The sequence below is a fragment of the Podarcis bocagei genome, assembly GCF_964188305.1.
Source record: "Podarcis bocagei genome assembly, chromosome: 11".
NCBI classification, from domain to species: Eukaryota; Metazoa; Chordata; class Lepidosauria; order Squamata; family Lacertidae; genus Podarcis; species Podarcis bocagei.
The window spans coordinates 5,514,514-5,538,782 of record NC_138136.1 but is presented as its reverse complement, the minus strand read 5'-3'; the positions used below and the strand labels follow the sequence as shown (position 1 = coordinate 5,538,782).

The window sequence follows — 24,269 nt, the reverse complement described above, 5'->3', positions numbered from 1 at the left end:
AGATCACTTCAGTCACTTACTCAGGGCGGGCGTAGATATGCAGAGAAGCGGTGACAGGATAGGCAAACTGCTCTGTGTTTCCAGCCTGACACAGAAAGGAGGAAAACTAGCATCTCTGCTCCACCTGCAGCAGAGATATGTGAATTCCTCCTTTGCAAGTTAAAGTACACATCACTCACAGATCCTCTGCTACCGCCTTGTTGAAAAATTTGTTGCCTGTTCTTAGACTGGGGAAGACTTCCTTCCTGTCCTAACCACTGCGGCCCCAAGAGCAGCTGCAAGTATAACACCGAAATCTCTTTACATGTCAACGAGGCAGACACAAAAGCAGCTCTGATTATGCACGAGTCTCCTTCTGCTGATCCTCCCAAAAGTCAAAAACAAATTTATCTTTATGACTTAAAAACAGATAAAAGGGAGGGGCATGTGGGGGTGAAGCATTATAATTCACCATAACATCAAAATGGATGGAGGTATGCGAGGGGAAGAAAGAACCACTTTCGTCAGACTTTGGTCACACTAACCATGAGGCATCCAGAGATGAGAAGACAGACAATCAGAAAACCACATTATTGCTTGTTTAATTCTTTTAACTGCCGCTGTGATTTCTGCTACTGTGCAAACTGAGACTTACTGCAGGTCTTCCTGTGAGGCCTGCTACCTTCTGATTACCTTCAGGTGTAATGCTCTCAGTTTCTCAGTTCCTTCCCATGTTACCTGGTGGACAGAGGATGGGTAATAATAATTCTTCCCTTACCAGTTTGGTCCCCAAGAGCTCGATGTGGCAAGTCACATTATTATCCCCAACTACTAGTGTTTATTCTTAATTATATGTGCGCACCGCCCATCCAACCAAGTTCACCGGCCAGCTCACACAAACAATGAAGTTAAGAAGTGATTCAGAAAAAAGTATGATTCAGAACCAAAATAAAATACAACTTAAAATAAGCATAAAACCCAGCCATGAAAAGGATCTAAACCACCTGAAACCACAAAAGCCAGCAAAGGGGAACTTGGTGCAAGAAATGAGGCACCTGGTGGATTGTTATCCAAAGGCCTGGGAGGACAGGAAGGTGCTCATCCAGCAGAAAAAGGACAATTGTGTGAGTGCCCCAAGAGTCACACCAGGGAGTCTTTCTCCCTTTGGGTGCTGTGAATGGAACAGGAAGGACTTCCTGAAGCCCACACACATGGCCAAGACCTATACGTTGAACCCAACTTGCAGAGGGCCAAAGCTGACATTTCCCACAAGACAAGCCTGGGAATGTTGTGGAGTCATTGCCAAGTTCCCTGGAGAGACTCTTAGTCATTTATTTCAAAAACATGTGAATAAGCCACAAAATTGGAAGTCAACCACGCATACGACGCCTCTCTTAATAAACATGACCAAGATGTAGACTTAAACTTTAGACGCACACAGTCATTTTAAACTCTGCATGTGGTAATTTGAAATAGATATATATGTGCTTGAACCGTTTATGCCTGCCACCGCGGCCTTGTCCAGCTCCAAGCTTTTATCTTCACAGTAGCTGTCTTACTTTGTACCGCGTCATATGTGATCTAGATCTAGTGTATATATATATATATGTAGATATTTGCTTTCGTAGATTTTCACGGGTACAGGAATGCAGGTTTTGGTGTCTTCGGGTGTCTTCCCGTGTAAGAGTTGGGGTGTCTAGGCGACGTTTCGACGAGGTCTCACTCGTCATCTTCAGGCTGGTGCTTTCGGCTTCTTGTTACTAGAACAGAGCTCTGTTCTAGTAACAAGAAGCCGAAAGCACCAGCCTGAAGATGACGAGTGAGACCTCGTCGAAACGTCGCCTAGACACCCCAACTCTTACACGGGAAGACACCCGAAGACACCAAAACCTGCATATATGTAGATATATCCCCTCTCTCTCTTTAAAAAAAAGAAGAAGAATGCAGACAGTGCCACTGCTGTGGTGAACTCTCTCCCCCTTGCACTCAGTTGTCTCACATGCTAATACACTGCCATCTTTCAAAGGGAGTACTGTGAAATGGGAAGGCTGTCATACAGAGTGAATGGTACTGCGGGGAAATCGGAGACGTGTAGAGAAAACTAATTAAGTAATTTCTCCCCATTGTTCCTTGTTCTCTGCAAGCCTCCCTCAGACCACGACTCCAGTGTAGACTTTGATTGACTTACGCCTGATGTGCGCTGCCTTTTGTGCCTGCATAACTATGGGGGCTAGTTTGCCAAAACTGCTTATAGTGGCGCAAGGAAGCGAACAGGCCCAAAATCAATAAATAGAAGGTTTTATTTCTCTCTTGACCCCCCAACACCCCCCCACACACCATGCTGCTTATCTCCATGGCATTCTCATGAACACAGAATGGGGTGGGAAAAGAGCGCTTTCAGGTACAGAGAAAGGGGTGGGCCTTCTTCCGCATTCGTCCAATCGCTCTCCTACTTTCTCCTGTTCTTATAGGTTCCCTCATCCCCTGTACAATGCATGTGGCTCTCTCTCCTGCACCCACTATCTAGCCCCCTTTTCTCTTTCCCTCCCCCTCCTCTCCATTTACTCTATCCTTACCCACAACTTATTTCACCAGCAGTAGCACTGTGCAACATCGGGAAGGTGCAAATTGCAGCGTAAGAGTAATGAAAGGTACAAGGCCACAGCATCCCTGCTACAGCGACAGCCATGCCTCAAATGGCTTTGATACATTGAATGGGAGCATGTAAGCGCAGCTGCATCTTTCTCCCTGGATCTCAGTGGGCAATGAGACTCGTCAGCTGCCAGATCTTGCACTGCTGATTACAAATACTTGAGGAGCAAGTCGTCCTCCATCAGTTCACCAGAAACTGGGGTTGGGGATAGGCAGGGAGGTAATGCATCTTAAGCACATTGTCTCTCCCCCCTCACAGAAATCCAGAAGTGCTTTGGTCACTCCTGTGAGATTAGGATCCTCCCATTTGTCTGAGACTCCCCCCCCCCCATTTCCCCCTGTTTGGTGTCTGCATCCATTTCAACATTCACAATTTCCTAACTTTGGGCTCTGCTTTTTTCCTGCTAGGCCAGTTCCTAGCCAAGCTTCTTCCGACTGGCCAGTTCTGGCATGGCTGTTAAGTACAGAGGAAAAACCACTTGGCCCTAATACCGGCTCACAGAAGCCTTTGGGGGCATTTAGAAATAGCATGTTAAATTGCTACTATGTGCCAATCATGTAGAGCTTGTGTGCAAAAAAAAAGTAACATTTGAGAAACAGGTTGAAAATTATTACTATTTGCCAACCCATAAATTGCTGCCTTGGGCCACAGATTTCTCACTTATCCTATTCAGTGTCCATTCTGACAGTGTCTTCTGGTCTGCATTTCACATTTGTAAGCCGGCTTGTGACAGAAAACCTGCCATGGCTCAGTTAGAGAACCACCAGGGATTAGCAATTCCCCACTGGCCCCACATCCCATGCTAGCCTCCTCCCCAGTTGCCATCCACAAGTTGGGTGTGTGTCTGCAGTAAGGAAGCACAAAGCCCCCGCCCCCCACCCCCGCAGCAATTGTTAATTACAAGACAGCTGTGTCAGGTAAAGGCTGATGGCGCAAGGACCAAATCACCACCCCAGTGAGTTAACAAGGCCCATTTTGTCTTTTATCATGACTAATAAGGCATAAATATATAATTACATTGCACTAAACATAATTCACATATGCAAACACACAAAGAGACAATGCACTTAAGTACCTGGGAACACTGTGATCTGCACAGAATCACTTATTGCAGAAAAGTCCTACACATACTACTTTAATTGTAGAGATAAAGCAAACACTGCTTTTCACTCATAGTCAAAATATTCATTTACTTGAATAAAAACTCCTAATTTATCAAAGATCTCTGCCAATATTTGTTTCAGATCTTGTTTTAAGCTTGAATAGTATCACTTAACACTCCTACTCCTCACATCAACCTAGACTCCTCCATCCTTGTTATTTCAACTGATGGGTTATTTTTATCTTTTCATTCACAACCGTCAAACTACAATATTCTTCCCTGATCAGATTCTCCTTTCTTGCCAAACCATTCCCTCAAGTGCTTTTCTCCACACTTTCTAAATCCAGTTGCAATTTCTATGTTTTTTTGAACTAGAATACAGTAAAAACAAGAATACCCCATGATTGTGTTCTCAGGTATTTTGCTCGCTACAGAAGTAGTTCCTCAAAGGATTAATACATGAGATGGGAACAATCACTTGGAACTAGAATTCTACTATGCATGTTAAAATATTTTTTCTGTGGCAAACAAGAAACTACATTTTAAAAAAACAAACACAGAAGCAGAAAAGTCTCAAGCCAGGACTCAAAAGTAGCATTGACTTACAATACTTAATGTACTCAATGCATTTCAACATATAGGGTTGGGTTCAAAAGATCCTATCTCAATTTAATAAACCAAGATATGCTAGAGTCTTTTGCCAACACGCACAATATGTTCTCTCCTCATCTATATGAAATGAGAAGTCTCCACCGAACCATTTCAAGCAAACTTGGAAACTATGGTTACTAGCTATGAAACAAGCCAGGATCTTAAATCATAGTTTGAATGGTTTTTTAAGACAGTGGACCTCCAGATGTTGTTGGACTACAACTCTCATCAACCCCAGCCAGTGTGGCCAAAGGCAAGTGGCGATGGGAGTCCAGCAACATCTGTGGCATCAAGGTTCCCCTTGGTTTACGACCCTAACTGGAGACTTATTTCATTCAAGTACACATGAAGGAAGAAGAGAAGGGGCTACATGCAAAGCAAAATGACTTGTGCCCAGGTTGAAATATGGTAGTCTGAACACAGCCATTGTCTTTCACTGGAGGCAAAGAGATTGCAACTTGTTTTATGCTTGAATAGAGCTTGCAAACTGCTGTGGTTACTGACTGGGCTACGTCTACAGGGAATGCAAGACGCTTCTGGTGAAGATTTCATGTTTGAACATTAAGCCATGCAAATAAATTCCACTGTTGAGCTTTGCGGTTTTTTTATTTTTTGGTGTTGCTCCTCTCTTCTTCTGTGCTGAAACTACACCTTCAGTCGCTTCTTAGCTAAACTCTCTTTTCCTACAGTGTTAAGACACCGTCTCCTCACCAGTATAAAAAAGATCCTTCCAATGAAGAAAAGCAATTAAGCCAAACAAACTGGGCTTCAGAAAGCTGCATTAAGTGGGGTTTATTTCAGTTCCAAAAGGTTGCTAATTCATAGGAAAACAGGAATCTGCCTTGTGCCAAATCAGGCTCCAAGGCCCAGCACAGAACACACCCACTAGGAATGGCTTTCCAGGATTTCAGACGGGAGTCTCCACCCGCCCTACCTGGACATGCCAAGGAATGAACCTGGCACCTTCTGCATGCAAAGCACATCATGCTCTACCACCAAGCCATGGCCCTTCCCTAATAGACACAAGTCTGGCCACTAAATAAATATTTTTACAGACTTCCTTTCATCTAGCATCAGGATTTCACACAATAGTACCGTGACGGGAGAAACTGCACTCGCTGAACTTCTCACCTGAAAAAAGGAAGAAGAGGAGGAAGAACTGAAGCACAGCTGAAGGCCAAGTGTCATCAAACTGAGTGGCTCAGACTCTCGGTGATGACATTAATCTTCTGTAGCCCATTTTATCTGTGCAACACAAAAACACTGACAAGGCCCAGTGGCCTTCAGCTCTATCTGCTCTCCCCTCAATAGGTAGCAATCACAACTCATAACACCCCCCAACTGCACTTCTATCGTCAACACACAGCCTCAACCTATAGCTGGTAGATTTTTTTTTTATTACTCTTTTTTTCATTCTATTTCACCATCCCTCTGCAGTATTAAATTTCCACACAGCTTTTTTCTGTCAGTGCCTACAAGTACCAAAATGTTTTATTAAGTCTTTGCAGAGAGCATATGCTGCTCTTGTTGTATTTTGATTTGTTGATTCTGGGTCCAAACTCTGAAAAGGCAAGGGGAAACGGGTCCCTCAGCTTTCAGAAATGCTTTTCTAAGACAGTAAATCTGCATCCCTGGCCTGAGGATGCAATTGAAAGCACAGTTGATGGATTAACCACAGCATTACCATATGCCTTATTTACTGTTTCTATACTGGTGATGCTAGAGGCCAGTCGTGGGTTAGTGGCTTCTCATCATCTAGTTAGCCTTTCATTTTTGTTCAATACCTTCCTAAATAAAGTGGCGAGGGGAATTGCAAGCTAAAATGAATATGGGGATTTGGAGACTCAGGCATACAAGTTGAAAAGAGAAACATAACACCAAGGAGAACGTTTCTCCAGAAGGTTGCAGTAAAGCTTATGGCACACAGGGATGCATTGCACACAGTAATATGTGGGGTGTCGGTAGGGTGGAGGCTGTGGCCTCACAGCCACAAAGAGAACTGGGATGTGTGATATTTTACACTGCACACCCCAAGAGGAAACAGAACAGTCATGGTATAGAAAGCCATGGAGAATGTATGTTGGCCCATCATGCTAGCCCAGAAGGCAAGCGTGGAAACCGTATAGTTATGACCCAGAAAGCAATAGGAATGCAGTCGTGAAGTTGAAGAAATTGTCTAGTTTGATTGAGTTAAGGTGCTAAGCTTTTTCACACTTACCTGTGAGTAAGTTCCATTTAAACATGCATGCATAAATCTGCATGAGGAGCAAGCCCGGGCACTGATTCTTGCGGTGCTATTTTTCTAGAGAAAGAGGCGCCGGAACTCACCATGAACTTCTCCCTCGTTCTTAGAATGGCATTGGCGCCCACCTGACAGGTGCCAGAACCCACATGAGAGGTGGTGAAACTGAGTTCCTGTGAGTTCCAGCTGAAAAAAAGCCCTGCATAGTTGTATAATATAGTGGCAGCCTTTTATCATCCTAAGAAGGGCTCAATTCTTGAATGCAGAAGCAGGCATTGAAAGCATTTTGAGATGGTTATTATCAAGTGTATTCACTGGAGAGGAAATACTTCTTACCCTTGTTCCTATTTATTTATTTAAAACCATTCAGGCACCACCCCTTATTTGAAAACAGTAAGGCAGTTTACAGCCAACTAAAATAGAAGTTCATTAACAACAGTGCATTGAAAACAAGAGCAATAAATACAGTCACATACATAATTAACTAAAATGCAACAAGGCATACTAATGAGCTCCAAGGCCTGAGTCAAGAAGTTGGTTTTCAACAAGTGCTGCAAACACATCACTGCCCTAAACCTGGCCTAGTAGCCAGTTGGCAGCCAGTGCAATTCTTTTGAAAGCAGTGTTTCATGCTTGTTGTAAATGGCTGCACTTAGCAACCCAGCCATGGCATCCTGCTCCAGTTGCAGCCTCCTGACTCGCCTCAAGGGCTTAATAAAGTACTAATGCATGAGTTGCAAGGCTATTGCAGTTCAGGCATGGTGAGAGCTACCACATCTAAAGCTGGTGAAAGGTGTTCCAAGTCACTTCAGCCCCCAGTGGTGACTTTGAAAGGAAAAGCACTTGTTCCTTCAACCCTGTCTAGAACAAGCAAATTACCCAATTCTCAGACCCAGGAAGCCCACCACCACCCACAAGGTCTTTGTCTTAACAGGATCCAACCTCATTCAGTTCACCACTGCGCCAAACCTAAGAACAGCCTGGCCCAGAATTTACATGACCACTCCTGACACAAGACGACACCAAACTGCATTTTTGGTTACATCAGCATACTTCCAAATATTCATGTATGGAGAAAACCTGATTGCAACAAGTCAAAGAACCCAAAATGAAACTATATATATATATATATATATATATATATATATATACACACACACACACACACACACACACACACACACACACACCTTCAGACCTTGACAATCAAGTTCAGTGATTACTACAGCCCAGGATGCGGGCAGCCAAGCGCAGCTGACCAGGTCCAACTCAACCTTGCCTTTGGTATAAAGCAGGAAGGGAGAACACAAGTTCAGGAAATGTGGCCTCAAAAGGAGAAGCATCACCAAAATCAGAACTAGTATCTCTACGGGTTTTTTAAACCTGCAATAAAATCCCTATTTAGAAAAAAAAAAAGCTTACATGAGAACTTCTTTTGTGGTATGTAAGCATGGGGTGTTTTCACACATCAGGTAACCACAAACAAGGAGAGGCTTTTGAGCGAATATAGATACACAAAACACACTCAGAGAGTATTCACGCCTTCAGTGCTAAAGCAACTACTGAAAACAAGAATGAAATGAAGGGAGGAAGGAAGGCTCCATTTTGTTCATCATCAGAGCCCTTCAGACTAACACACAATCACCATAGGGGACCTTGAAACGAATCAAGTATTTCCAAACACATGTCAGAAATGATTTTAGAACCTGAAAAGACTTCATTTTAGCAGGCAACACTTTCATGATTTTGAGTTATTTATTTCATCTATTTTTATCCATCCTAGGATCTCAGGGCGGCCTACAAATTACCGTATTTTTCGCTCTATAACACGCATCAGACCATAACACGCACGTAGTTTTTAGAGGAGGAAAACAAGAAAAAAAAATATTCTAAACGGAATAGTGGATATATGATTTTTGTGGTTCATGCTGTGGCCACAGACATGTGATCTGACAGTGAGTTTGGAGTAGCCCAATGCAAAAATCCTGAGGATCCATGTGGATCCATGCTTTGTAACCACGGAGGAGGGAAGGAAGGGGAACCATGGATCCTCTGCTCACGACTGCAGCAGATCCCCCCCCCCGCCACCCACAGGCATTCGCTCCATAACACGCACAGACATTTCCCCTTACTTTCTAGGAGGAAAAAAGGGAGTGTTATGGTGCAAAAAAATACGGTAATAAAAATGCAAGAAACCTAACACAAACAAGAACAAATAAGAAACATGCCTAAAATAAATTAAAGAACCATCATAGAAACCATCTTCTGGGACCAACTCAATACTTTCCAAACAATAAACACTAATGCCAGAAGCAACTTGGAAAGGCCTGGTAGGTGCCAAAATATCCTGGGGTTGTGGGTGGCACTGCGGTCCCAAACCGCTGAACCTCTTGGACTTGCCAATCGGAAAAAGCTCCCGTCCCTCTGTCCCAGCTCCAACCTAGCAGTTCAAAAGCATACCAATGCGAGTAGATAAATAGGTACAGTGGTACCTCAGCTTACATATGCTTCAGGTTACAGACTCCGCTAACCCAGAAATAGTACCTCAGGTTAAGAACTTTGCTTCAGGATGAGAACAGAAATCGTGCTCCTGCGGCGCGGCAGGAGGCCCCATTAGCTAGGGTGGTACCTCAAGTTAAGAACAGTTTCAGGTTAAGAACAGACCTCCGGAACAAATTAAGTACTTAACCCAAGATACCACTGTACTGCTGTGGCAGGAAGATAAACGGTGTTTCCATGCACTCTGGCGCTCATTACGGTGTCCCGTTGCACCACAAGCGGTTTGGTCATGCTGGCCACATGACCCGGAAATCTCTCTGCAAACGCCAGCTCTCTTGGCCTGAAGCAAGATGAGCACTGCAACCCCATAATCACCTTTGACTGGACTTAACCGTCCAGGGATCCTTAATCCTTATCTCCTAGGGGAGATTCCACAACTGAGGCACCACAAACCAATCAGATAATGACTAAAGACGCAAAACTTGGGAACACATGAGCAGCCAAATGGAAGCCCGAGAAAGGGCCTGGTTAACCTCCCCAGATTTTATCTACCACAGTCTACAATTCAGATCACATCTGGCTACTTTTGCATTATCAAGATGAGTATTGTTAGTCATATTCTACCAACTTCCTAAAATCTCTCAAAATGTCAACACAGAAATGTAACTTTAGATACGGCTATGAGGAACAATCATAGAATCAGAGTTGAACAGGACTCCAAGGGCCATCTAGTCCAACCCCCTGCAAAGCAGGAATCTCAGCTAGAGCATCCATGACAGGTGGCCCTCCAACCTCTGCTTGAAAACCTCCAAGGAAGGAGAGTCCACCATCTCTATTGAGAGTCTGTTCCACTGTCCAACAGCTCTTACTGCCAGAAGCTTTTTCTGAATGTTTAGTCAGAATCTCCTTTCTTGTAACTTGAAGCTATTGGTCTGAGTCCGACCCTCCAGAGCAGAAGAAAACAAGTATGCTCCCTCTTTCAATGTGACAGTCCTTAAGATATTTGAAGATGGCTATCATATCTCCACTCAATCTCCTCTTTTCCAGGCAAAACATACCCAATCTCCTTCAAGCGTTCCTCATAAGGCTTAATTTCCAGTCTTTTACCATTAACAGTCAGAGCCAAAAACTGAAAGCAGTCCATGCTATAAATATTTGAATTATCAAGTGAATGATAAGCTGAAGATGCTCCAAAATAGTTTAAGTTAGTAGGAACAAATGTGTAAATATTTGGAGTCTATAAAGAAAAATAAAGTAAACTTCCTACATTTATTTTTAGTGATACATCAAACCCCGCACAAAAGGACTATGAAAGGACAACTTGAGTTTGGGTTGAAAGTAAGCACATTCTAATTTGGACCAGACTAATTGAAATGAATGGCCATGACATTACATAACCCCTAGTGGTGCAGCAATAAAACTGTTAGCACATTTGCAAAGCTAAGCAGGGTCCAGTATGGTTTCCTGTTGGATGGGAGACTACTGTGTGCATTGCAGCTGGTTGGATTAAATGACCCTCAGAGTTCCTTCCAGTTCCAGATCTCTATGGTTCTATAAGCTAAAAGAGGGAAATGTACACATGCATACTTTCCAAAAACAAAAGTGTCCTGCTCACTGAGTTAAATAGCATGCAGTATGTTTTCTCCATCAAAAATTTCACTGCTGAAGGGCAGATAAAACTGTATTGTGATCCACAAATCCCTAATTGGCCACCCTGCTCTGGAATATGACCAGCTGCTTTGGCGAAACCACTCTGGATATTAACCTGGAGGACTCCAGCCCACATGTCTGCAAAGGAAATCAGAGAAAGAAAAAAGTAGGGGGAGGGCCTTAACTGTTCAGAAATATTAGAAGAGAATCTATATTCTTTTTCTTGGTTAAAAAGCACAACATAGGACACCGGCTAAACAAAAAACAACATGTTCCTTAATATGGCTTTTCTAGCTGTTGATTATAAATGTAGCATCCAAATCCAAAGACTTGCTACACAGTAGAATAAATGTTTAGAAGAATGGTGGTCACCAATTGTTGCAACAGTGCAATATAGTAATATGATGTTGTGCCAGCCTCATGGGCTGTTGCTCGCAGGCTGCAACGCTGGCATAAATATTTAGGTCTTAACTTCAATGGACTGACAATTGGTCCAGTGTTTACACTCTTCAATTAAGAGGAATATTAGAGGCTTTGTTGATTAGAGGCTCACCATTACAAGCTGACCTATGTTTGCCAATTAGCATCAGACCTGCTGAGATCAGTTCTGCTTTGTAGTGCAAAAAAAAGCATGGAATAAATGGCATTCACTACACGTCACAGGCATCAAATTTTTCAGAGAGCCAATAGCATGACTTTCTCCCAACATGTAGCCAAACACTTTCTGAAGCAAATGGTGCGCTCAGAACTATCAAGTTCCAAATGGGCACTGAGCTCATATAGTCACACAAACTCATCTCTCTTATTTTTCAAGTATGGAGTTTAATTGCTCCAGAATAATTAGAACAAATCAAACTCAATCAGCCCTAATATTTCTATTTATGAATACGCAGCAATTAATAAGAACATGGATAAACATGATGGAAAACTCACTTGTATCATCAAGAACATCCCAGACTGTACATAGCAATCACGTTTGACAGAGGTAAACATCATATTGCTGTTTCAAGGTGTGCCTCTATTCACTCTCTGTGTGTGTTTACTATGGAAAATGCCTTGCGTGCAGCCTAAAAAGTAGCATGAGCCAACTTTTTACCAAATGGGCCCAACTGCTACTGGTACGCTGCTGCTGCCACATCGGTTTTTCTCCCTCACAGTATGTGAAGTGCGGATAAAAGAGCTAAATCTTTAGACATCTGGATTGTGGATGTTTAAGGATGTGGCCATGTTAACCCATGTCGTATGTTTTTGCTTTGCAAAATGTCAGTGTAACTGCATCAAGGCAAAATAGGTATCCCATTCGCCATGCATACCTGTGGGGCAATGGAACGTTATAGAAGCAGTCTTTTTTTACTATTATTTATTTATTATTTCTCAAATATATGAAAATCTAATTATACAAATGATTCTGTTCTTTCCAGGCAGTGCAGGTAAATGAGGCTTATGCTAAACTGAGTGATACAGCGCGGAAATTAGTGCCTTTCAAAAAAGTGGGGGGGGGGAGAACAAATTGGTATTTAGAGCATATCAGCCTCAATCCAGCTATCCCGAGAGTAACTAATCCCTTTCCTGCTACAGCAATGAAAGATACTATGGAACTACTAAAGCCCCTGCAACTGAGGTCCTGCAACAGCAAACCTCATTTTATTAAAGATGTACATTTTATTTTAAATTTGGAACAATACAACTTCATAAAAAAACCAAATAAGAATATCCTATTTTCAAATTCTCTGCTCCTGTTCCCAAGTGTATGGCTCTGTTTACAAGAATCTCCTGCTGCTGACAAACCCTTGCTTCCCCCATCCTCCCGTGTCCAAAGAGCTGTGGCCATAGGAGCGCTCTGTGATCCAAATGTCACAGATAGGAAGATGTGGTCCAAAATGAGCTATTTTGGCTTAATCAGTTTCACAATACATGCTTAATAATCTTAAACTAGGACACATGAAGTCTGGCCTTCATACTGATTTGTCAACCCATTTTATATTTTAAAACTTGATGGAAAATCTAAAGGTTAGAACTCAAGGTTAGAAAATCACACGGTTAGAACCTTAACACTGTGAGACACCATAATCTTTTACATTTTCACTTCTAGTGTATCTGATGTTAAACCTCCCAGTTCTTCTGCCAGCTCCTACTACATTGCTGGTATCTCAATTAAATCTTTCCTACTGTCTATAAATGGAGAGAAAACTCAAGAGGTGCAATTCTAGTGGGTTCCTCAGCTTTCCTCCAGAATAGCGGGCAACATCTCTCCAGCTACGGATCAATATAGTACACATACATGGTGCAACCTTATGCAATCCAAAAACATTTCAGGTAATCAGAAAGATAAACAGAGAGAAATGTCATTTAAACAATTACACTCCTTTTTCTTAATTTCCACAGAGTTGTGTGTTCAGAATGTAAAGAGAGATACGCTCGTCCCAACAGAGAGGATCCTTGATCACGTGCGAGTTCTGTCCCACACATGACATTCCTCTGCAGATGGGATCTGAACACCGAGCTGTTCTCAACACTTGAGTGAATAAGGAAGCCTGTACAGAGTATAAGTGGAGGCAGCTACTACTTGCAAGAAGAGGCTGCAAACCAACAAACAGCAGCTGCTTCTGTTTGCTTGCTGCTCACCTGCTCAGGTAGACACACTCTGCCACTCAGGACAACAGGCCACCAAGAGCGGCTGGGAACAGCTCCAGTTTGCTTGTCGGACACACACAGAATGTGGTGGCAAATCTCTCTTTTGTCCCCTCTAGGATAAAGAGGGAAATGTGCGTACCTGAGGATGGGGTGGTGAGCAGCCCTGATCTGGTACCAAGACAATGGCGTCTGGCCCTGGCTTTCCACTACGGGTGGGTCAGGGGTTGACGTGAGCCCTCCTTTAAATCAGAGACCCCAGCAACCCACTGACCCTTCATCACATTAGAGAATATACCCGTAGTTTTCAACAATATGAGTATTCTGTGGCCCCAGAGGTGAAAAACAGTCAAAACCCAGCTCTAAATTAAACAAATGGATTTCCATCTTTGGTCTTTTACCAAAGTAATTTACTGAAGCTCCAGCAGTAAGCAGACTCAAGGCTAGGATGTCATACGAACCATATATCAACCCAGTCGGCAATAAATCTGCTCCTCCCCTCCAAGCTCTATGCTACTTTCTTAAATAGCTCACTATAAAGCCCCAACCTAATTAAAAACAGCTTCCTCTGCAAGAGCTGCCTTGATTTCACTTATTTACACATTAACTGCAGCCTCTGTTTGGCCAATCCAGCCTTATTCCCTGTACTATGCGGGGCCTTTTATCTGCCCTGGACAGCATTTTCTCCAGCAGATGAAGTAGATGCCGATTGATTTGCTGTCGAGCATGGTAAATTAATAGCAACAAATTGCTGAGGGCCCCATCTCACTGCACCACCATGCTTCGGCAGTTTTGCTTTATTTGCTCCATGATGGGCAGCAGTCAGGCCTCTTCAAGTCAATTTCTTCTTAACAACCTGCAATACTTTTCAATGGTGAAAATAGAGCTGTTCCTTGTAAGTCAGAAATCAATATCCTATTGCCCTTAGAAAATGCTAAACAAGCAGTATTGGCAATCCACTTGGTACCAGAGGGTATCAGATATAATGCAAATCCATACCGCTTCCCTCCTTGTAGTTATTACAGTTTGCTAAAAGGTTCCTAATGCCATTTATCATCATTTACCATCGACTACTGCAGCTACGATTATGATATCCTATCAGCTGGCCAGAGCCCTTTCATTTCTACTCAATTAATATTTTAGAAGCACTCAAATGGTTGTTGCCTAAGACTTGTAATAAAATTTACATGGATTGCAATGAAAGGGAGGAAGGAAAGAGGGGAGTACAGTGATGCTTCTGAAAACGCACGCACGAAAACAAATCATGCCATTCATGTCCCTGTGTCCAGCTCCAAGGTCTGATCTCCTGAACATATCCATAGGAAAAGGAGTCAGTTTATCTGAGAATGCTTTCAACTAGGAAGAGCTTTGCTGGAAAACAAAAGGGCCACTGTAATCTCAACTCAGAAAAAACACACACGCAGAGAATGATATTTGCCTCCTATTTAACTTCCCACTGGTACTATTCATAACTGTCTTATCTGCAGCCAAGGGCTAATTCTTATTTTAATAGTGAATATTGGAGTAAAAGCACTTCAATTCCCGATTGACTAAAACGATGAGATTATTATACCCTATCATTATCAACTAATTAAAATAACAAAAATACAATCCAAAGAGTCAGAGAAATAGCACATCCATATGTTTTTGAATTTATGTAGACGTGCTAGTGTGTGCATGTGCTTTTAAGAAGGTTTGGCCCATTAAAAAATCCAAAAATATTTCAGGACACTAATGCTGTTAACAACACAATTACGGGCATGCTTGATTGGAAATAAATCCTACTGAATACAAGGCACTTTCTTCTTAGTAATATTCAGGACCACAGCTTTATCAATAGCATCTTGCCATAGAGAGCAATGCTTACAATTTTTTTCACATCCCAAGGCAAAAACAAAAGGGGGGGGGGACGAACACCACATTTTAATCTGACATCTCCCAACACACTTAGCCTACACTATTGATTTTAGCAGAGATTGCAAAACAACAAACAACAACAATTCTGTGCCACACGCCAGGGTTGTTGGTGTTGGCTGTCTGTTTTTTAATAAACCTAAATAATTCAGAAAACTAATTCTATCAGTCTAATGCTATTTACTCAGTTACCAAAATCTAAATTAATTATGTTCTCAAACATAATTGTTAAAAATTGGCAACATTATGCAGGCTTAATTAAGATTAAATCCAATTTGCTAAATGTACTTTAATTGGTACTAATTACATTAGCTTTCCTTTCAGAATGACAAATTCCCCATAGGTTTCACTTTAATAGTCTTCTATCAAAATCAACACAGGATGACTGATGATCAGCCTTGCGAAAGGGGAGGAGAAAGGGGGGGGAACCTTGCCACATCCTCTTCGCCCCCACCCTCAAGGCACACACACAGCGCCAGCCAGCTATGTGCATTTATCCTTTTATCAATTTGCTAAATCACAGTCATGACTCCATCACAGCCATCATTTTCTGTTCCAATGAAAAAATTCTCTAAAAATAAATACTTGGTGGCTGGGAGCAGCCAAGAAGAACAGACGTTTTAACAGAAAAATACACAAAGGTTTCAAATACCAGGGCCACCAATTACTAGGGTACTTCCAGGGACTCCAGGGAGCCCTACTTTTGAACCCGCCGAGACACAAATCTAATAAGCGAATAAGCCTAACCTGATCTTGAGAACTAGGCCCAATTATGCCGCAGGGCAACTTCGCTCCATTATTGCCTGCTTTCCATTACAAGGGCATCCAGCAACTACATCTGGAAAAGGAGCTACGAGAAACCAAGGCTGTCTGCCTAGGAAAACAAATAAAGATAGATAGGCCTCTGTGCTTTTTTCTTGGGGGGGGGGGAGAAATAGAGGAGGGGCAGGAATAAAGGAAATATAATAAGTAGGTGGCTTGCAGAGCTGTCTGTATTCCATAATGTGATAAACTGCCCTCAGGATTTTTGTGTGATTGAATATAAGAGCAAAACCCACAAATAATCCCCAAAGCAGATCACTCTGCCTCAATTGGGTAAAATTTGGGCGGTGGGGGGAGGGCAGGACAAAGAGGCGGAGGTCCGAAGGCTTTGTCCCCTTGGAAGAAGGTGGCTTTAAGCAAGGGAGGCTTTCAATATTTCCATGATGTCAGATGGGGAACTTTACTGGACGGGGTTGCAGGCGGGTGGGGAAATGCTATGATCCACATTACCAAGCCCACATATTACACTGCAGAGGAACAGAGATAAGACAATAAGATTCTTCAGAATGATAATTCTGCGAAGAACTTTCTTTGTTGCATTTCATTAGAGTCAGCAGCATGTGATAAGAAGTATTAAAAGAAGTGTTTTCTGCAAAGGTGGAGTGTTGACACTACTAATCTGAACAGAAATGACAGCGATGGAAAAACGATACTCTAATTAAACTCAATCCTTCAAAATCAGCACATTTTCAAATTAAATATAAAATTTACTCAGAGCACCCTGATGCAAGCAGTTTTCAATGTGAAATATTTGAAATAAAATTAAAGCCCACTTTTCTTTGTTTTAAACTGAGGCAGTGCAATTACAGACTTTATATCTAGACTTTTCCACCTTCTAGGTTCCCCATGCCCAGAAGAAGAAGGGGGAAAAAATTATATACATATATTAAATTGTTCTCAATGTGTTCCTGAACAAACGGCTAATAGCTCTTTCTGTACACATACCAGAAACCACATAAACTAATCCATGAGAATTTTGGTTACCAATTTTGTTTAGATACAAAAATACTCTATTGTCCTTAAAAAAGGTAGATGGATGAGTTTTTACATCAAAGTCAAAACATAACAAAGTTTTCCTGACTTCAAAAGGTTTTGAACAATTCCTCACGATGGACACTAACAATTCTTCCCAATAGCTCACAGCACTAATTAATTTTAATATTAACCATTAACCCTATGGATACTTGCACATGTCCTCAACATCTGAATTGGCGCAATTAAAATGAACTGAATTGCAGGCAAACCCTGTTATGTTACAGAAAAGGAAATTTAAGCTAGTAGACACTAGACAGTGTGTTACTATTATGCCCAGTTCAGCAGGTTAACTATTGCGACAAACCCGCAGAAGTGTAAATACAAGAACAAACTACGGAGCAGTTACCAAAATTCTGAAGTCAAATTTTCTCACATACTATACAGAATTCAACACTTGATCAGAATTATGCTGCAGTGCTATACGACTTCCATTACCACCTTCCCATAACTTTCAGCAATACACAATTCTAAAAAACTTTGTTTAATCACACTTCTTCCCCAGGAAAGGTTAGCCTCATTCAGTGAGTTACCTAAAAACAAAAATTAACCTACCAGTCGTGGCCTAACTGCTGGTGTCTACAACCAGGGCGGCACATCAGTATAAGCTCATCTGCCGTGAAGAGTGTTTGGCACTGAAGCGCAGGATTTCCTGAGGTGGTCCACATAAAAGGACCCAGAGGCAGGCTTTCTCATTCCGCATCAACTTCCTTTTTTCATTCTACAGATCTCAAGAAGTTCACCAACTTACACATCCAACAACTTTAGAAGACAACTGGCCCCTTCACCATACACAGACTGGTCTCAGGTCCACTGCCCATCAACAAGGCAGTAGGCTTCAACTCAGACAGCTCGTACCTAAAATTCTGTTTTTGTTATCAACAGGCGACAACTGGACTACTTTCAGGCAGAGATTATTTTCACACCTGTTACCAAATCCAACAGCATTTATCCAACACAAATCCAACACAGGCATTTTAGGGAATGATCGCAAAATATTAAGACCACCTACACCTGCCTGCATAGGCTCTTATGGCACGTTCAAAGAATCACAGTTTGTCCCGGTGAGCAAAAAAATATATCAAAATCTTGTCTACAATTTGAGTGAAAGAAGTGCTGTAGTTTAAGTGGATTAAAAATTGAAGAAAACAGTAACTTTACAAAAAGAAGGAATGTGTTACCTACCTGTTTATGCATTTCTATATTCAACCCGTAGGACATTTCATAATACTAAGAAAGAAAGAAGAAAATGAACTCATTTTAGAATATGTAATCATACAAACACACACAATTTGCAATCTTTTGAAAGCATATGCAGCATAATGCAACTAAGCTGAATCTCCTCAAATCATACACATTCCTAATTTGTGTTAGTCTGCTTTTAATTCTACATTTGTTTAAACTACCACTCAAAAAAGGAGGGGGTGAAGGAAATCACACACGTGCATACCAGAAAGGATAAATGACAAATACAATTATTAAAGATCAGACAGAGCCCAAGTATACATTTTGTTCCACAGCACCAATTTAAGATGGTAAAATGTTGGAAATGCTAGAAAGCAGACAGGGTCATAAATCAGCAATGTAGAGGAGACTTTTCTTTCGATATTTTAAATTAAAAACATGAAATGACTACAAGCAAATATAGGCTTTGCAAAGAAATAAAACAGCAGAGCGTTTCAGATTCAAAGCAGACACACAATTGTGTGTGTGGTTAAAAAAAGAAAAGGAAAACCCTGCGTTTCTGTATTCCAGGATAGCTCGGCTTCGCCAGTTAGTACCATATGCACAAGGAACATCAGAACATGTGAAGGCCAGAATAGAAGCTTTGATGGATAGCTTTTGCTCTGGCTAGAAGGCGGCATATCTCAAGGTTACTGTCCTCCTTAAAACAGTCACTCCATCACATAAAGAAAGCAATTATTTCCTCATATAAACAGATGAGCAGATAGAAAACAGCTCTTTGGGTGACATCCCAATCCATCAGAAAATTAGGTGTTTAGAGACTTCATCATATGCCAATCATTGCTGCAGGGAGTCCTCAAATACATACTGGGGAGGCGAGAGGTCCTTTCTACAAAAACTCTGGTCACCAACGTCCTCAATTAACCATGAAGCCTTTAATTGGCAGCTCTTAAGCAACAGGTTTAAGAACTAAGACTTTTTATTAGAGTGCTGGTTCTCTTTGTCTTGCCTCTTAAAATGTAAATATCTTTCTCTGAAAGGACAAATTTATTCCGCAGATCAATGGCAGGTGAAAGCACAGATTGGAAGCTTTTGTCTTGAAGACTACATGCAAACTCGGATACGCCTCTGACCAGCTAATCATATTTTCATCAATATGTCAAAGGGTAAGGAATTCTTTATACTTAAAGCACCAAGAGTCTTCAAGGACCTTCTGCCATGCAAGACCCATTGGGTGCTGGAGTGAACACACTCATTTCACACAAGAAAGTCCAAGTGGATTGTTCCACTGAGCAGAAAAAATTATGTCAAAGCGCCTAATAACAAGCAGGCGCAAAACCTTCAGGGCCAAGGTTTCCTAACGCAACCTTCATCACAACAGTGCCTCTTATCACTAGCTAGCTGACTGCCTCCAGCAACCTTCGTGTTCCTCTCTGTTCGTATACCACCCTAATAGACATTTTGAATTCGTTATGCCGCTTGCTTACCATGACATAATGCCGCTGCATCTCTGTCTTTTCACTGGCCAGTTTTTCACATTCTAGCTTTAAACTGTTCAAGAAAAAGAAACAGGCACACAGACATCCATGAGTATTTAATAATGCCCCTTTGCATAGCCTCTCGATATATGAAAAGTCCCTGCAGGTTATCCTCTGTAATATTAATAAGAAGCCAAATTCAAGTAGTTAGAGCGAATCTATGATTTCCCTTGTCGGTAAGATCCACTTGTCCTTTGCTCAAACCAAAATGCAGGAAAGTTTTCCGGCAAATGCATCTTGCGTGGGTGAGGTGGTGGTAGGGAAACAGGTCAGAAAATGGAATTCTCAGGCAGGCGTCTTGACTGTCTTCGAAGGATAAATATCACCTGCTATTGTAGAATTCTTTCAAAAAGACCACTACTTAAGCTCCCTTTACGTGTGATCTCGCTTGCCCTTAAACGGGCAGTATAACTTTGAGTAACCACTCAAGATAGAAAGGGTTGAAAGGTTTTAGGCTTTTAAAGGAAGCAGCACAACAGCATCTACAAGTGACATCTTCTGAGCAATAAAGCCTTCTTTGCAGTCCCCCACCCCCAACACACACAATCTTGAGAGTTGTTTGTCGAGTATAAAAGTACTTCTACCCTAAGGATAATGAGAGGACACTCCAGCTCCAATTCCATTCTATCAGCACCTGACACGGCACATTGTCACGCAAGATATGAAGGAGTGGGGTCAAAACATTTAATTTAAGCAAAGATGTGCATGGGTGGGCGGGGGCGAGATTTCAAATCCTGTTGGCTTACACCCCTAGAACTGGGGCCAGGAGGGGGAGAAATCCTTGCCCAGCAGCTTCCAAACCTCCTGATTCGCAAACACTTTGCTCCTGATGCTCTGCCCAATCCATAAGAGCACTTTTATTTGCCTTTTGCTTTTAGATTTGCCAAGACTAACCTTTTAAAGGCGTGTTTCCTCCACCTGGATTAATTCAGAAGAACTTAAAAAAAGAAGTACCTTTGATGAAGTGTTTGTGAACATATTCAGGGATATGTTTAAAAGCACACTCCTAGCACCTGAAACCTCCCTCAGTCAAGTGGGCACAGCTCCTTGCCAAGATAAAGGAGATGAAGTGGCACCCTTCTATCAGGGCTGTGACCCGGGAACGCTGCGCTTTGTTTTGTTTGGCAGAGTGGCGGGGAAGATGCCATCTCTTTGTGATGAAGACAAGAGGATGATTTTTTAAAAGGAGAAGAGAGACGCATGCCCATGCCTGGAGGGGTGGCAGGGGGAGTGACAAGATATAAGCAAACACAAGGATCAGGGAAAGTAAACATCATTACCTGTGGTACTGAGCCTGTAAAAACTGAAACTCCTCCTTAATCCGATCACAGGATTCGGAAATGGTGAATTTGAAGGGTTGCGCAGGCTGATGCGGTGCCTAGAAGCGGTCATCAGAATGAAATGTTTTAATTACTCCTCAGCCCAGCCTCGCCATTGGCGCGCACAACACATACAAACATGCCTGCCGAGGTCACCCAGACATCAATCAGGAAAAGAGCAATTAAAACTCACTCGGGGCGCGAGGGGGGGGGGGCGCGCACGGACACGCCGAGTGTTTTTGTCTTTCAATCATGCCCGTCCGGCTCGCCTCCCGCGCCCACCGAGCGGAGCCTCGTCCGCCCCTCCAGAAGCCGCCCAGGGAGGCAGCGGCAGCGGCTCCTCGTCTCATCTTCCCTCTCCAGCATGATAGCCAACCGACAGCACCAGCAAGGGCTCAAGGAAGGGGGGGGGTCTTGTGCTGCCCCGCGGAGGGAGATGCAAGGGGGCCGAGGGCGGGGAAAGGGAACCGCAAGGCACAAATGGGCAGCAGCAACGCACTGGGCAGCTAAACCGAATTAAGAGGACGGCTCCTCCGCTCCCTCTCCGCTTCATTTGCCTGCGACTCTTTCAAAGGCTCAGCAAGCCGGAAAGTACTCGGAAACCAGCCCCTGACACCGTGAAGCCTCGAAAGCCAAAGACAACAATAAGAAAATGGCTACAACTCAATTGTTTCGCCCAACTCTCCCTCCCACCTCTTCACCCTCCTCCTCCCTCGCTCATTTGCCTTCTCCAAGCGGGAGGCAAAGCGGAGGGGGGGCAGATTTGTCTTTATTCTCGTCCACCGTCCCCAGCCTCCCTTCCTCCCCGGACCGACCGCACAGTTCCGCCCCTCCCATTTGGTAAACAAGACTTTCGGGGGAGGGTCGCGGGGGGGGGAAGATGCTGCTGGACCCCCAGCCTCGCCCCGGGTCTCGCCGCTACTCACCGGGTGTCTGCTTTGAGGGTACATCTTGCTCAGATCGCGAATCATCCAAACCGATTTAGTGGGTGCTCTGGGCCAGGAAGAAAACTCGGTTCATGGATTTTAATTGCAGCGATGCAAAGGAGGGGATGGAGGCGGAGGAGGACGGGGCTGCCCGGCGCTGCCAGGAGCGTCTCCGGCTCTGCCCGCACCTTCCCACCCCGGGGGGGGACACGCGAGAGGCGGCGGCGGCGGCGTCTGAGTCCCCGGCAGAAGGGGACCCGTGCAACATTCCCCGGGGGCGTCCCTGGCCAACGAGCAGCCGCGCCGGCGAGGCTGCGGCCACTGCCCGCCGCTCCCACGCCCAGGGCCCTAGGCGCAGTCCGAAGGTCCAGGCGCCGCGGCGCTCCCGGCAAGTCCCGCTTGCGATGTCCCGCTTGCGGCCGGCGGGAGGCTGCTCATTCGCGGCCCGCCAGCGGCGCTGGCTCGGCGGCTCCCTCCTCGCTGGCTCGCTCGCTCGCTGGCTCTCCGGCGGTCCGAGGGTCGACGCTGCTCTGCCTTCAGCGCGGCTGACCCGCCTCCGCCTCCGCCTGTCCCCCTCGGTGGCGAGCGAAGCAAAGGGAGAGGAAAACTCCGCTCATACCAAGCGCGATCCTCCCCGCAGCAGATGCCTCTCGCAGCCGCCTCTTCCGTTTGAAAACTTTTATGGATCTTAGTTGTTGGCCCTTCGCGACGAGGCAGATGAGAGAGAGAGAGAGAGAGACAGGAGGCGGGGGGAGGAAGAGAAGGAATCCTTTTTTCTTGAAAGCCACCAGGAACTCCCGAGATGAAAAGAATGGGTTGTTTTCACTCCCGTCTCTTTTCTCCCCGCCGAGTAAATTACACGCGTCTTCAAAGGTCTAAGTGCAATAACCCTTTTGTTGTGGTTTTGTTTCTCTTCTTCCCCTTTAAATGGCTCTGGTTCTCCCTCCCCTTGAATGACAAAAAAATTAAAAATTAAAAAAGAAGAAACGCGATCTCGGTTGATTGAGTTGTTTATTTCCCTCTTTTTTATCCTCTCCTTCGCCTTCCAAACTCTTGCAGAGAGCAAGACGGAACAATATCGCACGAAACCGCAGCGGCAACCCAAACCCACCGCTCCGAGCAGCTCTAACAACACGCTCTGGCGAGGTGACTCCTTTGACCAAATTTAGCAGCAGCAAATCATTAACATTCTGATACATATTCACAACAATCGGAAGACAAGGTGGCTGCAAAGGACCCTGGGAAGTGGAGTCCTTGCCGGAGCCATCCCCCCCGCCTTTACGCGCGCGATGTCGGAAAAATAAACTACCACTCCCGTCGGCCGGCGCGCAGCCTCTTTAGCCGCCTGTCTTTTTCCCCCGCCTCGACAGCTCCTCCTACGGAGGGCGTCGCCAACGACCAATCAGCGACGGCCACTCATTAATCGCCGTTCTGTATTAATGCCCATCATTTCGCCGCTGACAAATGGGCTCACGGCTCTGAGGTGGGGGGGCGGCTCCGCTCCGTCTCCCCCACGTGGGGACCCGACGTGGCTCGGCGCGGCGGCCAACCAGGAGGCCCCGTCTCAAAAGCCCCGCCCCCGCCCCTCCCTCCTCCGCTCGGCCCGAGGTGGAGCTTTGAGATTGCTGACGTTCGATTGCGCCGGCGTTCGAACAGGGGAAACATTTGTTCAGCTGTCAATCAAAGTAACGTGGGGTGGTTGCTGCTGCCGCCGCCGCCGCCGCCGGCTCTTGTGCGCTGGGTGGTGGCACAACAAGGGAGGTGCGCGGCTGGAGGAGCGGGGGATCCGCGGAACCTCCCCCCCCCCGCGCCCGGTGCCACTCAGCGCCGCCGGATCGCCCACCCCGGGAGGAATGCGGACTAATTAGGGGCCAATGTCTCCTTAAAGAGACAAGCTCGGCCTTGTGCAACGCGCCGAAACCCCTGTTGAGACGAGCGAGGGGAGCGCACGCTGATCCCACTTCTTTCAGTTCACATCAATTTTACGCGCCACTGGAGCTGGCATAATTTTCATGTGAACGGGACTGAAACGCTGCAGAGAGAGAGAGAGAGAGAGAGAGAGAGATGGGGACACAGACGCCCAGGGAAGGGAGGGGGGGGGGCGGGAGAGATTGCGATCTTTTCAT

The 24,269-nt window shown here is 44.3% G+C and overlaps 1 protein-coding gene across 6 annotated transcripts in view; it reads right to left on the bottom strand.

Moving 5' to 3' along the window:
- LOC308597686 (transducin-like enhancer protein 4) overlaps positions 1 to 22,600 on the bottom strand; it is a 135,465-nt gene extending 112,865 nt beyond the window's left edge. For 3 of the 6 annotated variants that reach the window (XR_014013106.1, XR_014013107.1, XR_014013108.1), the window contains exons 1-4: positions 22,144 to 22,599; positions 21,179 to 21,276; positions 19,848 to 19,911; positions 18,361 to 18,405 (exon numbers count right to left, since the gene is read on the bottom strand). Coding sequence is in view for 1 of the 6 variants with exons in the window: in XM_081213668.1 (XP_081069794.1) it covers positions 18,361 to 18,405; positions 19,848 to 19,911; positions 21,179 to 21,276; positions 22,144 to 22,188 (252 nt within the window). In the remaining 5 variants the exon portion in view is untranslated. Of the gene's footprint in view, positions 1 to 18,360; positions 18,406 to 19,847; positions 19,912 to 21,178; positions 21,277 to 22,143 lie in introns of those variants that run through there. The other 3 variants (XR_014013105.1, XM_081213668.1, XR_014013109.1) reach the window with 2 other exon arrangements.
- Positions 22,601 to 24,269: the final 1,669 nt, after the last annotated feature.